The following is a 17,584-nucleotide window of genomic DNA, read 5'->3' on the forward strand; positions in this document are numbered from 1 at the left end:
GAGGTACAGACACAACAGGGACGGGTTTAGCAGTTTGTGAACAGTCCAAAAATATAATATAAAGCAGCGACCAAAGCAAAGACACCTGCCATGCTGTATGACCAACGGATGCTGAGTCTGGCTAATGCTGGGATCAGACTACATGATTTTTTTGTCTTTGATCATGGTCACCATGTCGGATCTAATGATCACAGTACCATAAACTCTTACCATGTCTTCCCAGCACGTGTTATTTCACTATCATGCACAAGTTCAGATGTCATCAGGCACAACTGTGATGCTGATGGTCTTGTGAACCGAAATAAAGACAAGAAAGGAAAAATGGCTGTGGATATGCTGTAAAATTAAAAGCAAATGCAAGACTTAGTGTAAACTTCTATCCACTCGGTCATTATTTTTACATCTACTGGGTAGCATCCAGATAACAATTACAACAAGTGCAATGTCTGTCACATATAATCATTTTATTTCCCTAGTTATTTATTCTACAAGGAGCATGTTTGGCTGTGTTGGCCGCATCAAACAGCCAACACAGCCAAACTACTTTAATGTTTGATCTAGAATTAGTAATGATAAGCACATTCCTGCAATTAAGGCTGGGGATAATGTTATCAGAATCAGAATCAGAATCAGAAAGATCAGAATCAGAATCAGAATCAGAAAAAGCTTTATTGCCAAGAATGCTTTTACACATACGAGGAATTTTTTCTGGTGAAATTGGTGCATGACACATCTACTAAAATATGACACATCTACTAAAATAAGAGCATAAAAAAATAACAATTTAAATATATATACACAAGTCTGTTATTGTTAGAAACACAGTACTGTTTTTCAGAAAGAAGTCCCAGTTGAGCGTTAATGTAACGCATAGAGTTATATTTATATCAGCAGCACTGCATTATATGCAGTTATGACAGCATAGCCAGCTACGCACCTGTCTGATGAAGTGCTTCCTCTATTTCTCAACAACAGTTGTCTTGGTCATGGTACTCCCTTGAGGAAGCGTCAAATAGGCAGGGGTACTGTTGCCACTTTTCCTCTCTTTCATTGTCCCATCAGACAGCAGCAACGTCAGCATCCCTCCTCCTGCTCCTCACCATGTTACCTGACTGCGCTCTGGAAAGAGCATCTGATTGGTAAACGCTCAGGAACATGTCATCACACTACTCATGTCAAGACAAAAAACATTCTGGCATGCTAGTCTTTTCATTGGGGTGTCGTGGGGTATCCTAGATGCTGCATGACTAGTTGTTTGGCATGTCACACTACACAGTTATAGACAGCCGGTTGTCGTTCATGATTTACCTGGCCTCAGCATTGGAAATTGGGCGGACACAACAAAATTGGCTCAAATTGGGCTAGAGTCATGTAGTCTGATCCTGTCATAAGATGCTAAATGGGGAAATGTTTATGGTGGATCCTCCAGCAGAGACTTCGGTGGTGCATTCATATAGGAACCTGTAACTTCACTGAGGTGTGTAAGGCCTTTCTGCTGTTTTTGACTCTTTGAGCTCACATTGTTTGAAAACTGCAGTCCACGTTGAGCAAAAACTGTGTTTTTATTGTTCATACATGTCAATTTTGTTTGCCTCGGTTATGCTTTATTATTATCTATTTATTCTGGTTGTATTCTGTGAATTCTTTTCATTATCAGGATTTTTGGAACCTGATAATGCTTGTTGTGTAGTTCTTTCTATTTGTTGTCAGTCATTTTTGTTTGTTTATCTGAGTTTTGTCTTTTCTGATTAATTTTACTCAGGCTACAATGAGGGGCATATATAATTGATAATCCATTGATTGCACAGGCTGCAAAGTATTGTCTAGAAAAAGAAAAAAAAATCATTGGTTCGCACTAGGGGTTCTGTGATGTGCTGTGTATACACTGACATGTTAATGCACATTATTTTGTATTGTAAATGTGTTGTTTAAAATGGCTTCTTGAATCTTGAAGATTTCAGTTGTGGTTGATTTGATGACACCTGTAGTTACTGCTGTTACCTGCACTTTAATAGCCAGTGTGGTTTAATGCTATACCTTAGGGATGACGAGATTCACCGATTCATATCGGTGATCCGATACAAACGTTTGCGATGCGACTGCACTGGTAGATTCAAGGTACATCAGATATAATTTATGGGTGAATTTACGGTGCATCTCTTCTAGCCTGTCTGCATCGGTAAATTCCATGGTTAAATTGATTAGTTCATGTTCTAGTACTATTCCCTGCCCTGTTGTGTTTTCCGAGGCGACCTGAATGCTCCATCGCTCCTCCTTCACTGACGCAAGCGTTGTTCACAACATAGAGGGAAATGAGAACGACGTTAGCAGCGAGGGGAAATTCAGTGCACCGAAAAAGACACATAAATCAAACGTGTGGCAATATTTCAGGTTTTTCAAGCGAGAGGGTAAACTGGACAAAACGCACGCAATCAGGTCATATTATTTGCACTATGCACGTTGTTAATACTGTGCTTTCCAAAACTGTTAAACTGTGAAGTTTTATACGTTTTGTAAAATTGTAGAGACAGAGAACATAATTCGGAGTAAGTATTGCTTATTATAAATAAATTTTAAAGCTCTGTCTATATATACTGAATTATGTTTTTTTAAAAAATAGGATTTATTGGTTTGCTCAGTAAAAACAAACCAAATATTAGATGCATCTCTCAAATTGATAGAGAGAGTAAAGCAGTTGTGCTATATGAAATCTGATATGGGCACACTCTCGTACCACAACTAACTGTATCGAATTGGACCACATCATATCCAACCGAATCTTTTTGTAAGCAAGTCATATCGTTAGCAAATCATTTTTGAATCGCATCGTATCGTGAACAGGAGCGACTTGCATCGCATCGCATCGACAGATTCTTCAGTGTATCGTTAATGTATCCTATCGGTGGCTGCGTATCGAGATGCGTATCAAATTGGCCCCAGTGGTGGCGATATACATCCCTAGTACCCACGAGGAATGTGTCTTTTATGTACAGTACATTTATATCAAACTCTTACATTCTAAATTTCTAGAATGAAAGACGGGTGTCTCAAATTAATAGAAAGATAGATTGGGACACAGTCTGGGCCAACCCTGTGTGGGTTTCGAATAACACCAATAACTAACACCAATACCAACACGAGGTACTTTCTTACATAGTATAGGATTGCTTAACAGTACATAACTTCTGGCTGGGAACTGTATGCACCATCTTGCTGACAAATAGAAATTTCTCAATGGATGCAACCTTTGACCACCTTCATGACTCCCCTGAATTGCATCTCCAATCTGCAACTGTTGGTCCATGGGAAGATGTTTTTGTGATCATTGTTTTAGTTGTTATTCATTGATGGGTCACGAGAGTAAGACATTATTTTTTTTAAAGAATTTATTTATATATTTTTTAATTTCGGTTAATTGTCTGGACTCACAAAAAATCTTATTACTAGAAGTCTTTCTAAATAGCAGTTCCTGTCTCAGAGTTTGTTGTTAAGAGATATTCACAAGGTGCAGAGAGAAACTTTGATAGAAAGAAGGTAAACAAAAAAGATAATTCTACATTTGATTTTATTGGATATTCCAGCAATGTACATGAAATCACTTTCATATACTTATTGCAGTTAGTAATTATTTAATGTACATTTGATGAACTGTCAAATGTGGGGGAAGCAGACATTTCTGGTTTGGTTTGAAAATTTCTGACATGCAACTGAGGCTGAGATCAGCAGTGATGCAAACTGCATTTCACAATGTAGAATAGAATTGTTGACACTGTCACCTCTCAAATTTGTGGATCGTGTTGATTTGTTGGTGAGTTGATTAAATCCAAAATGGTTGCCATGAAAATATGGATTTAAATATAAGTATATTGGATTGATATGTCCATGGCTAGTAGAAACTTACAATGTCAACATTTATTCTGGTGATTGGGTTGAAAATTTCACTGAAAATAATATTAAGCTTTCCTGGAGAAACTGTCAGGGGAAAAGAACCAGCTACAAACTGTGTGCATTTCTATTGGCACCTGGCTGTCAACAGCCTCCCCAGACCAATAGTGAGAGGCAGCAGCGACATGGACTGCAGTATGAAAGGAGGGTACAAAAGGCATATGATAGACAACCATCACCATCACCACATACATATATAAAGATTGAATACATCAATAACAAGCTGCTCAGTTTTCCTCCAGCACCAACACTCTTAGTAACCTTTAACAAACTGTTCTCCTTCCTACAGGCTGTGGAGGCCCAGTCACAGCTCCATCAGGGGAGATCCATTCTCCTCTGTATCCCAGCAGCTATCCCAACAATGTGGACTGTTCCTGGGTTATCAGTGTGGATCCTAACCACCGTGTTTTCTTCAACTTCTCTGACCTGGATATTGAACATCATAGCAACTGCTCCTGGGACTATGTGGCTGTGAGTGAATGATTTGACATTTAATGGAATTTGTACCTGACCATGTCCTATTAGAGCTTTCTGGCTCTATTTTGTTTTGTTTTTACTGATGTATAAATGCAAGTGGTACCATGTGGGTTACTTACAGTTTGAGTCACTTGATAAAGGTTAAATACTGGGAAAGTTGTCTACATACAAGTTTACATACACACAATCGAATTGATGCAGCCTGTCTAGTGAATGGAGAAATACCTTTACATAGCAAATGACTTGATGTCCTTCAACTACCACTTGCACAACTTGAATAACTGCAATCATCATAAGACTCGATTCCTTTGGAACATGGAAATGTCAAACTGTTTATATTGTGAATTATTGTTGCTTCTTCTACCATGGCTCTGCCTGACACCCACTGCAACTGCTATTACTATTAGTCATACTTCCATTATTAGATTCATAGTTGTTGTTATTATGTATCTGTCATATTATGAATACATACATATACTACATATATGGAAATATCATATACTTATATACTATGCAATATATATGTATACCATATGTCATATATGATTTTATGATTGGTTAAATGTCTTTTTATGGCTATTATTATAGCTGGCATTGTCACTGTCATTGCAGTGCATCTCCCTCTCTTTCTCTCTCTACCTTTCTCTCCATCTACCTCTCTACTGCTCTCACACTGTTTATCTCTCTCTCACCTCTCTCTCTCTCTCTCTCTCTCTCTCTCTCTCTCTCTCTCTCTCTCTCTCTCTCCACCCCTCCACCCTTACAACAAACTGGTCAAAGCAGACGGTCGCCCACCCAGAGCCTGGTTTTGCTTGAGGTTTCTGGCTGTTAAAAAGTTTTTCCTCGCCAATGTCACCCAGTGCTTGCTCATGGGGGACCTGTTGGGATTAAGAGTGGGGTCCTGACCTGCTCTACATGGAAAGTGTACTGAAACAACTTCAGTTGTGATTTGGTACTATATAAATAAAATTTAATTGAAAATTATCTAAAATCCTGTAATCGGCTGGCAACCGGTTCAGGCTGTACTCCGCCTCTCGCCCGCTGACAGCTGGGATAGGCTCCAGCCCCCCCGCAACCCCGAAAGGGATAGGCGGTATAGAAGATGAATGAATGAATGAATGAATGATCTAAAATGTTTACATAAGTGTTAGGCTTTACGCCCGGTAAATTTGTTGCGACCCAAAGATGCAGACCAGAGACAAAGATGTAGGAAAAAATTACAATTTATTTTAAACACAATGGTTGTAATGAAAAGCGCACTCATAAATAGTGGGAGATACAAACAAAAAGTGCATTCAAAGGGAGTGGGAAAAAAACTGAAAGAGCTCCATCAAAGTGGGTTTGAGGCAAGGCACGTGCTGAAGCTGCAGGTAGACACTGAAACACAGGAGCACACAATTAGTGGCTAAACAGTTAACATGAGCAAGCTCTCTAGGAGAGAAGACAAAAAAGCATAATACTCACGAGACGAGCAAAGGGATTCGGGACAATCCAGTAGCAGGTAGGAGAGAGCTCTCGCCTTTTATTCTGTGCCTAATCAGGATCATGTGCGTCAGGTGAACACCTGAAGAGACAGGGCTGACTGGGTGTAGGTGAACACCCAGTTAAACAGACAGAGGGAGATCAGACAACGGACGCCTCTTGGCGGCCCAGAAGGTCTATCAGGGTGCTTCCAATGAAACTCTGCAATGAGGGTGGGGTCGAGGATGAACGACTGCAGCACCCAGGAGCGCTCCTCAGGACCATACCCCTCCTAGTCCACTAAATACTGAAAACCCCTGCCCTGCCGTCTGACATCAATAAGGCGACGTACAGTGAAAACAGCATCCCTGTCGATGAGCTGGGGGGGGGGGCTGGAGGACACAGGCTTGAGTTGAGAGACATGGAAGTAAGGGGGAAATTCTCATGGTGGCCGGAAGTTTTAGGGTCACTGCCTGTGAATTAATAACCTTCAGGGTTGGAAACGGACCAATAAACCTGAGAGACATCTTGTGAGATTATGTTGTAAAGGGATATTTCTGGTAGAAAGCCATCTTGACTGACCTGGTTTGTAGGGAGGAGCAGGGACCCTGTGACGATCAGCTGCACGTTGTTCGACTCCCTGGGTGCATTTGAGAGCCCTGGTGGCTGCCATCCAAATCCTTGATCGTCTTCATATGGTCAACCACAGAGGGGACAGCAATGTCGGCCTCCTGAGATGGAAAAAGGGGGGTTGGTAGCCTAAGGAGACTTCGAATGGCAAGAGGCCACTGGCAGACGAGATGAGTGAGTTATGGGAGTACTCAACCCAAGGGAGACGAGAGATCCATTCGGCAGGGTTTTCAGAACAGAGGCACCTTAAGACTGTCTCCAAATCCTGGTTGCCCCTCTCCGTCTGACCGTTTGACAGGGGATGGAACCCGGAGGTGAGGTTGACAGTAGTCCCCAAAGCCTTAGCGAATGCCTTCCACACCTGCAAGGCCCACGGTCACAAACAATGTCCAGAGGAATATTGTGCAGTCTGAACACATGGAGGAAAAGTAGCTGAGCAGTTTCCAGAGCAGAGAGCAGCTTGGGAAGTGGAATAAAGTGGACAGCCTTAGAGAATCGATCAACCACAATGAGAATGGTAGTGTTACCTTGAGAGGGTGGCAGACCAGTGACGAAATCCATGGCAATGTGAGACCAGGGTCTTTCAGGAACAGGTAGAGGAAGGAGGAGTCCAGCCAGAGCCTTATAACGGAAAGGCTATTTTGCTTTAGTCCCAGACAAACCTATGATATGACTTATGACTAGCAAACCCCAGAAATCGCTGTAGCTCCTTACAGGTCCCCAGGACAGGCCATTCCTCCACTGCCCTGGGCTTTTCAGGGTCGGCCTTCTGGTTGACTTCCTGGATGATAATGTGTCATCGTCAGTGTCGTCGTGTCGTCAGTAGCCTTGGGGCTACTGACGAGCTGGTCCCTTTGGGCAAATGGGGCAGACGGACAGTACATGACCGACTCTTCCACAGTAAACACACTCACCCACTCTGATTCTTTGGAGGCATTTGCCGGAGGACAAACGAGCTCTTCCCAACTCCATGGGCTCCTCCTCTGCCGACCAGTTAGGGGGAGGAAGAGGAAGGTCAGTTCTGATCTCGGAGGTGACTGGTGGAAGTCTCCGGAATCACGACAGGGATCGATTGGAGGCTCGTGCCGCCCTCACCTGCCGCTGGTCCCTCAGACGGTTGTCAGTTTGGACCTCCAAATCCACCAAAACGTTCAGGTCTGCAGGCTCGTCCTTAGTGGCGATCTCATCCTGTAAAGACTCAGATAGACCATATGAAAACACTCCCTGCAGTGCGGTGTCATTCCAGCCACCGTTAGTGGAAATGGTGAGAAAGTTCATGACGTAATCCGCTACCGATTGATGGCCTCGTGTAAGCAGAAAGAGACAGCTCGAACCATTCCCAGTGTGGTACAAGTGGTCGAACACTAGCTTCAACCTCCTCTCAAAATAAGCAAACGAGAGAGTGCTAATGTTAATAGTCGAGTTCAGTGCCTCCACCCAATTCAACACCTTGCCTCGAAGCAACCTAAAAGTATAGTGAACTTTTGCTTGTTCGGAAAAGAATGAGTGCGGACGTTGGCGAAAAACGAAAAATGTTACATTGTAACAGGAACGCCTGATACTTATTGTGGGACCCATCAAAGGGTTTGGGGTTGGTTATCTGTGCCTTGGTGAGCGGTGGTTCCTGCAAATTAACTTGTGGCTGAAACCGATGAGTAAGGAGACTCGTAAGCTGAGCCACGTGGTGCGAGAGATCTGCAACCTGAGACGCCATGTACTGAATCGACTCACACAATGCCTGCAGCAATTGTTTGTGCTGACCTAAAAAGACGCCCTGAAAGGTAATTGCCTTTTTAACTGGGTCTGCTGGGTCCATACTGGCTGGATTGTTCTGTTTGGCTTTACGCCCGGTAAATTTGTTGGGACCCAAAAGATGTAGGAAAAAATTACAATTTATTTTAAACACAATGGTTGTATGAAAAGCGCACTCCTAAGGCGTGGGAGATGCAAACAAAAAGCGCACTCAAAAGGAGTGGGAAAAAAAACAAAAGGAGCTCCGACGAAGTGGGTTTGAGGCAAGGCACATGCTGAAGCAACAGTAACAAAAAAAGGAAACACACTAGAAAACAAAAACAGGTCTGTAGGATCATAACAATAAGAATGGAAACAGTATTTTCCATGGAGGCAATTAGCAAAGCTCCTGCATGACATAGCTGGAGTGACATGAAAATAAATAGCCCTCTATTGCCCTCTATTTCAATTGATATATTGGTAGTTTTTTGTCTTTGATTCCTCCTGTTCACCTGTTGAAATGTCCTTTAGCTAATCACTGAAACCGTGATAGCCCTCTATTGACAGGCCAGCTGCTTGCATGGTAGTTCCACTGCCTTCAGTTTGTGAATTTGTGGATGAGAGGCAAAGTGGAAAGCAATTTGTCCATTAAGATAGAAAACTCTATAAATGCATATGCAGTCTATTAACCATTGACCATATAAGCTTAACAGGTAAAGCTACATAGCTTTCCCTAAACAACATGTCTCTCCCTCTGTAGATCCACGATGGTCCAACCATATCTTTTCCTCTGCTTGGCCGTGTGTGTGGCACCAGTCTTCCTCCCTCCATCACCTCTACCCAGAACACAATCCATGTTCGTTTTAGGTCTGACTCCAGTCGCAGCCACCGTGGCTTCAGTGCTCGCTTCTCTGAGGGTGGGTTTCCTTAATCTCTGTGTTTTATTCACTAAAACATATGTATCAATTACTAACTCCATCCATCCCTTTAAGTACTCTAACTTATAGCACACTACAAGACCTTCACAGAACTGCTGTGTTGTTCACACCACCAGTGTCTCAGACTACTTCATGTTAACATAAGGGTTCACAAAGTATTCAACTGATCGCAGACAAGGTATACTGATTATAAAATTATTCCATGTTCAGTGAAAACACACTGGAAGTCACTGTGAGGCAGACTGCCTCAGTTCTTTGGGTGCAGGTGGGATTCATACAAAGGCATTAACGAAGGTTGAGATGGAGAAAAGAAACATGAGTTACTCTCTACTGAAATCTAACAAAGGGTAAAACTGTATTTAACCAATAAAAATGATTTCTAGAAATACACTGAACAAAAATATAAATGCAGCACTTTTGTTTTTGCTCCCATTTTTCATGAGCTGAACTCAAAGATCTAAAACGTTTTCTATATAAACAAAAAAAACATTTCTCTTAAATATTGTTCACAAATCTGTCTAAGTCTGGGTTAGTGAGCACTTCTCCTTTGCTGAGATATTCCATCCCACCTCACAGGTGTGGCATATCAAGATGTTGATTAGACAGCATGAATATTGCACAGGTGTGCCTTAGGCTGGCCACAATAAAAGGCCACTCTGAAATGTGCAGTTTTGCTTTATTGGGGGGGTCTGGGGGGTCAGAAAACCAGTCAGTATCTGGTGTGACCACCATTTGCCTCACGCAGTGCAACACATCTCCTTTGCATAGTTTATCAGGTTGTTGATTGTGGCCTGTGGCATGTTGGTCCACTCTTCTTCAATGGCTGTGCGAAGTTGCTGGATATTGGCAGGAACTGGAACACACTGTCGTATACGCTGATCCAGAGCATCCCAAACATGCTCAATGGGTGACATGTGAGTATGCTGGCCATGCAAGAACTGGGATGTTTTCAACTTCCAGGAATTGTGTACAGATCCTTGCAACATGGGGCCATGCCAGAGATGGGGACTCGAGTTTGTGACTCGGACTCGAGTCTCACTTAAGTCGCACACAGAGAGACTTCAGACTTGACTTGGACTCGTGCTCAAAAGACTTCAGACTCGACTCGGACTCGTGTTTTGGGACTCATGAACAATCATTATGTTTTCCTTTTTCCTTTCTTTTTGGCGTATTAACATTGGGGAAACTCTGAAACGTCTGATGAGCTTAATGTCATTCCCTCCTTTTTGACATGGTAACCATGGTAACTATATTACGCATCGGGGCACCATGCATTAGTACCTCAGATGACACTATGGCGACCGACACACCGGCAGCTGCTGCTGTAGCCTTTGTAATTACGTTTGGTTATAAAAACTTCAAACAAGACAGCACCAACAAAAGAAGCACTGACTGCAAAGTCTGAGGTACCAAGATTAAGGACGCTGGATCAACCACATCAAATTATATCAGACACCTGAAAACTCACCTGGATCAGTCACATTAGCGCATATGGACGGTTAGCAAACATGTTTAGCTCAGCATCAGCTATGTTTAACTTAGCTTGCTACCAGTTTTGTAACTGAAAATTTGAATAGATGAGTGAATGTTAGTTTGCTTGTCGCACTTATTTGCATGGAGCGGAGTTAACATGATGTTTATTGGGTAATGTTATTTATCTACATTCCTACAATGCCTACAATGCCTTTGACTGGATGAGGTGTAACATTTTCTATATTTTTGTTCTTATTATGGTCCGACTGAGCCTGCACAATGGGGGGCAAGATATAATGTAACTGTATGTTCATGTTGGAAGAATACAGTGTCCTTTAAAGGAAATCATTCATTGTGTGTTTTCTTCATATATTGCATTGCAGGGTACTGTTTAAAGTGATCATATAACAAACAACCAATCAGTACTGATACTTTATGCTAATAGATAAAGGAGAGATAAAAATACAGTAGAAGCTTTGAATTTCTTAGATATAGCTGTGCAGTTTTCTTAGTAGACCAAATAGCAGCAGATGATAGAAGGCTCATTAATACAAGAAGAGACATGAGAGATTTATTTTTTAGAGACTTGAGACTTGACTTGGACTCGTGACCAAAGACTTGAGACTTGACTTGGACTTGCAAAAAAAGACTTGTGAACATCTCTGGGCCGTGCATTATCATGCTGCAATATGAGGTGATGGTCGTGGATGAATGGCACAACAATGGGCCTCAGGATCTCGTCACGGTATCTCTGTGCATTCAAAATGCCATCAATAAAATGCACACAATGCCACACACGCTGTCTACCATCTGCCCTGAACAGTGAAAACCGGATTCATCTGTGAAGAGAACACCTCTCCAGCGTGCCAGACGCCATTGAATGAGGTGAGCATTTGCCCACTCAAGTCGGTTACGACGACGAACTGAAGTCAGGTCAAGACCCCGATGGGGACGATGAGCATGCAGACCAATTGTTGCAGCAGCTGTCCAGGTGGCTGGTCTCAGACGATCTTGGAGGTGAACATGCTGGATGTGGAAGTCCTGGGCTGATGTGGTTACACATGGTCTGTGGTTGTGAGGCCTGTTGGATGTACTGCCAAATTGTCTGAAACGCCTTTGGAGACGGCTTATGGTAGAGAAATGAACATTCAATTCACGGGCAACAGCTCTGGTGGACATTCCTGCAGTCAGCATGCCAATTGCACACTCCCTCAAAACTTGTGCTGTGTGATAAAACTGAACATTTTAGAATGGCCTTTTATTGTGGCCAGATTAGGCACACCTGTGCAATAATCGTGTTGTCTAATCAGCATATTGATATGCCACACTCGTGAGGTGGGATGGATTATCTCGGCAAAGGAGAAGTGCTCACTAACAAAGATTTAGACAGATTTGTGAACAATGTTTGAGAGAAATGTTTTTTTTGTGTGTGTAAATAGAAAATGTTTTAGATCTTTGAGTTCAGCTCATGAAAAATGGGAGCAAAAATGAAAGTGTTGCATTTATATTTTTGTTTAGTGTAATTTCAGAAAATTCATATAAAGGAACTCAATCGAATCATAAAGGGGGGCAAGACAAAATATTTGCACTGGGGCCAATCACAATAATCACATAGCTGCCTCTCTGTCTGTAGTCACCACTCTGTAGTCTCACTCCATGTTCTCTGATCTAATTGGTGAGTGAGTGAGTGCATGAGTAACAGCCACAGTAGGCTACTGTGCCATAGATGGGCAAATAGACTGGAGCTGCTCCAGTGAGTGAGAGGAGATGTGTTCAAAAGTAACCTCACAGATATTGCTGAAGTTACAGTAAACATCACAATCCTCTTCGCTGAAGTTGCAAAAACACCACATTTGCCACACCACTGTCCCCACCACAAAAGCTAGATCCAGTTTACATCACTAAAAATGTCCAAAGTCACTGATTCTCTTCAGCCAGAGTCTCTGAATAATGCATTTTGTTGCAGAGACAGAATGAATGGTGCCTCAGGCTACTTGCCACAGAAGTAAGAAAGTTTCTTTTCTTGCCACCCTCGTCCATTCCAAGTGAGCAAGTTCAGTGAAGTGTGTTTATGAGAACAGAAGCTGTCTCAGTGTCGAGCTGCTGAGCTTTCTGCTGCTGCTGCTTGTTGAAATAAACCAGTTATTTCAACAACAGAGAAGCACTTCTGTCTCATTAAGACTGTATACATGAATTTTCATCCCGTAAGTCCTTACATGTTGCACCAGCCAAGTGAAGTTCCATGTCCCATTGTGGGTATTCCAACGAGATCAATTTGCATGTTCTGATGGCTGAAGGGTGGAAGATGCCAGCTATATAATTTGTTTGTTTCTTTTCAACAGCTTGTGGTGCAACCATCATAACCGACAATAATGGTGGGGCCATTGCATCGCCACGGTACCCAGCACCATACCCACCCAATCAGAACTGTAGTTGGATCATCAGAGCACAGGAACCATGTGAGTTGCATTAGTCTGCCCTCAGACTAAAAAAACATATCGTTTTATGCACAAAATGTTGTGGTTTTTATTTTACTTCTGACTTTTCTTTCTTTAACCAGTCAATCATGTGACCCTGTCATTCACTGACTTTGAGTTAGAGATGATCTCCTCCAACTGCTCCCATGATGTTGTAAAGATCCTGGATGGTGACAACTACCAAGCTCCTTCCATAGGTAGTGTTCTGGCAATTTTGTACTTAAAAGCACAGAGTCGTTCGTTGTCTTTCTGTGAGTTTATGCAGATGGACTCCCTTCTTACTGTCTCAAATGTGAGATGACAAGAAAGAGCCCGGAGCAGGAGAAGTTGATAGATTATATGCATTATCTTTGTAGACAGGATGACTTTGTTCTATCATCAGAACAATGTCAGCACAATAGGCACATAATAATGTGTTGTACAATCAGGACAAAAGGTTCACTTAATCAGTGCATAATGACAATACTGTACGTGGTGTCATGGTCAGCTGATTATGAGACATGCACACACCTAATCATATGACATGGTTATTCATTTGGCTTTAAGACAGTGAATACTTATGATTGAGTAAAAGAGAAGATGAATAATAAGAATTCCCATTACAGTGGTTATACTGTGTGTGTGTGTGTTCACCAAGGCATATTCTGTTAACAATGATCAGGTAAGCTATAAATTAACAATGACACAATATGTGATGACATTACTGAACTGAATTTGGTTGAATGTAACAAGTCAACAGCTTGCTCAATTAATGAAATAATGTGTAGCCTTAAATTCTAATAATAATATAATATAATATTTTGTCAGGGCACTACTGTGGCTTTGAAATGCCTTACCCAGTGACATCCTTCAGTAACTCTTTGGTGATCAACTTCATCTCCGATCATTCTGTCTCCAGAAAAGGGTTCAGAGCCACCTACTCAGGATCCATCTCCAGTAAGACATGTCTGGATGTACTGTTCACTGTTCCAGCTGGACACACTTAGAACTGATCACTACAAGTTCAAAATCCTTCTCTTCCCATGTACACACACTGAAACTGATCTCCAGGAAAACTCATTCTTTTCACCTCTTCTACTTCAGGTTGTGGAGGAGATCTAGTAATGGAGAGTGGTGCATTTAACAGTCCTAACTATCCAGATGCATATCCACCTAACGTGGAGTGTGTGTGGACCATCAGAAGCTCACCGGGGAACCGTCTCCAGCTTTCATTTACGTCAGTCAATTTGAGCATTGAGGTTCATTCTTGACTTTGGAAACATACCTGTGATGAATTACTCCAAACTCAAGCTTCACTTAGTAGCTTTTTCTAGAGCTTTTCGACAGTATACCATAACCATCTTCAGCAAAAAGGAACTTGCTCAGGTGTCATAACATGAACAACGTTCTGTACTTCTGGTGAACAAGTTGTTGTGGACCCCTGTCTCTGTTCAAAGATGTGGTGTCAGATGTGAATGTCCCCTTGGTCTTTCTCTGGCCCATCTACCTTTAACACCTTACTTATGTAACTGGTTTTGGTCTGGTGTTCACAGACAGCTAATGTCTGTTTTCAGATTCACTGAAGACACACCTGCCCTTATCAAGTTTGTACCTCAAACTGAGATAAACCACCTTGTTTTCAGTTGTTGTTACTACTGAGCTACAGTAATGTTACCATGTTAATGTCAGTGAAATAACTTTAGCTTTGGTGACTGTGAAGTTCACCCCAGTTCATTTTCTATGGGCTGGAAGTGATTTTCTCTTCAAGGCAAATCACGTTTAGCTGACAGATTATGATGTGCATCAGAAACGTCTGCATTTTTTTTAGTAAAATCCCCCACACTGACAGTGCTTTACACATGCTAACTCTACAGAAAAATTAACTGACTACTGCTTCTATGTGGTGCGTCCAATGTGTTCGCGGTTAAATGAAGCAACGCTATACAGTGTCATTGAGGGAGTTTCACTGCCAGTCATTTTCATGTGCAACAGAGAAAAATAGAAAAGTACGAAATAAAGCAAATGATTAGGGCTGCAACTAATTAATTTTTGTTGTTGATTGCTGCTGTCAATCTGAATATTTGTGATTAATTATTTGGTCTGTGAAATGTCCACAATTTTCCAAAACAAAGGAGATGTCTTCAGTTGACCTGTTTTGTACAACCAGTAGTCCAAAACCCAAAGATATACTCAGTTTACAATGACGTAAAACACAAGGAATCCTCAAAGTTGAGTAGATTAAATCATAAAATGTAATTTTTATGTGGTTACAGGCTTCTTTAAGTGAACTTTGAAGTTAGAATATTTCATCACAGATATGCCAGTCAATGTTTGCTAAAGGCATTTCTTCTGTATCTTTGATCAGTGAATCATGTTTCAAAGGTTTAAAGGTTTTATTTGTCACATGTTCATTCATGATTTGCAGTGAAATGTTGGGTAGCAAACACATAAGGTTGATCTAAAAGGCTAGTGTGTGACTATGAGGACAAATAAAATTAAGAAAAGGATGAATAACAGACTTTCAAAGAATGTATTGTGATTGTTGTGATCTTGGGAACAGAAAAGAAAAAAATAGATGAAAACATTTCAGTCATTTGAATTCCATATTGTAAAATACTACAAAAAAGTCATCAATGTTTTCATTGGCCAGTGCAACAAACTTCGGACTTCAAAACAACAGTGAAAAACACTAATTAGTTGTTAGTTCAATAAGTTGTGACTGTACTACAATAATTTATGCGCCAGAGAGTAATGATGTGTTTATGTTAAAAAATCAAATATCAGCCAGTATATGGTTACACAAATTTCTGTGGACTCTCTCGAATCAGTAGTGGCAGTGACTGCTGTTTGGTATTGATATTTACAAATATAGCCAACAAAGCCAACATCTCTTTTTTTCTTATCAAATAGTTCATTTGTAGGACATTGATGGTGTGGTCTTAAGTTATTTTGAAAGCCAGTCTTTGATGGTGATGATGGCTTTATAAACCTATAAAATCAGAGAGTAAAAATAAATTAAGCCAGATGGTTAAGATTACCAGCAAGATGACCAGTGCCCATTTCCTGTTTGAGCATTACATTTTGACTTGTTTCATACCTAGAATTAATCTAGGGCTGATGTTTGGTATATGTTTGGTAGAGGATACTTCATTATTGAATATCAGTAACAGTCTTCTTGTGTTTTGCTCAGTGTCTTTCACCTGCAGGGAGACTCCAGCTGTCAAAATGATTATCTGGAAATCAGAAAGGGCAACTCCACTGGGCCTCTGGTTGGTTTTTTCTGTGGAAACTTGCTCCCCTCCAACTACACCTCTGTGATTGGTCACATCCTGTGGATTAAGTTTGTCTCAGATGCATCGATTAGTGGAGCAGGATTCAGAGCCACCTTCTCACACTGTGAGTGTCTTTGTATGAAGACAATTTACCAGTCTTGTTCATATTAATAATATTGTTATCGTTACTTAGACAGTTGTACTTTCTCCAACAGGAAATATGACATCAGTTTTCAATAACATTTAAGGGAGAGAATGATGTGGTCAACGCAAAGCCAACAGAATTTTTTTTAAGTTACTGAAGGTTGACAATTTCTCATTTCTCTCATATACGCTCAAGTGGTCATTTGCAAAGATTACAGAACACACTTAAATGAGAGTTATGAATATAACTACTGATAATGGCACGCTCTTTGAGAAGAGAATTTCATAATAATCTGCTGCATTGCCAGCAGACACAGGATGTAAAATGATAGCTGGAGCATGGGCATTGCAACCAACCAATAACTCCTTTAACACACAGCTATCTACTTAAACAACAAACAGTTTGGGTCACATGTGTAACCAACCACATGTGTAACCAACCGTAATATCCTAATGCTCAATTACTCCTGCTTCCACTAATGTGAAAATTTTAAAGCTACAAGCTTTAGCTTTCTCATTGCGCAAGGGTTTCCTTAGAGACATATTGGCTCAAGCCTGGTCTCATTCCCAGGGTGTCAAATACCAAAATTTTGCCACCCCCCTTTGCATTGCTTACAGACACACAAGGTACCCTTAGTGTCTATTTCAGGGGTCGGCAACCTTTGTGGCATGGAGTGCCAGTTTGAAATTCTCTTCTCAAAGAGCGTGCCATTATCAACAATAACGCAAAGTTAAATTATGACACAAAATACAAAAACATTTCCAACACACCTGGAATTTTATTCCATCCATATAGAGCACATCCAGTCATATTTTTAAAGACATGTTTCTGTTATTAACTCAAAACACTGCCTCCATAAACACATTTTAAACATATTGCACCTGGGAGAGAGGCCAAAACTGAGACTACAGTGCAACTGTACTATATCTGTATATCATAACAAAACAGCCATAACAGTGCTATATCTGTATTATATCATAACAAAACAGCTGTAACAGTACTATATCTGTTTTATATCATAACAAAACAGCCTTAACAGTGCTATATCTGTATTAT

The 17,584-nt window shown here is 41.1% G+C and overlaps 1 protein-coding gene across 1 annotated transcript in view; it reads left to right on the plus strand.

Moving 5' to 3' along the window:
- cubn (cubilin (intrinsic factor-cobalamin receptor)) overlaps nucleotides 1–17,584 on the plus strand; it is a 220,026-nt gene that overhangs the window by 93,088 nt on the left and 109,354 nt on the right. The window contains exons 31-37 of the mRNA XM_076721417.1: nucleotides 4,235–4,416; nucleotides 9,005–9,161; nucleotides 12,998–13,114; nucleotides 13,216–13,329; nucleotides 13,940–14,068; nucleotides 14,216–14,348; nucleotides 16,302–16,507. Coding sequence (XP_076577532.1) covers nucleotides 4,235–4,416; nucleotides 9,005–9,161; nucleotides 12,998–13,114; nucleotides 13,216–13,329; nucleotides 13,940–14,068; nucleotides 14,216–14,348; nucleotides 16,302–16,507 — 1,038 coding nt within the window. The remainder of the gene's footprint in view (nucleotides 1–4,234; nucleotides 4,417–9,004; nucleotides 9,162–12,997; nucleotides 13,115–13,215; nucleotides 13,330–13,939; nucleotides 14,069–14,215; nucleotides 14,349–16,301; nucleotides 16,508–17,584) is intronic.

Source organism: Chaetodon auriga, chromosome 21 (assembly GCF_051107435.1).
Source record: "Chaetodon auriga isolate fChaAug3 chromosome 21, fChaAug3.hap1, whole genome shotgun sequence".
Classification (NCBI taxonomy): domain Eukaryota; kingdom Metazoa; phylum Chordata; class Actinopteri; order Chaetodontiformes; family Chaetodontidae; genus Chaetodon; species Chaetodon auriga.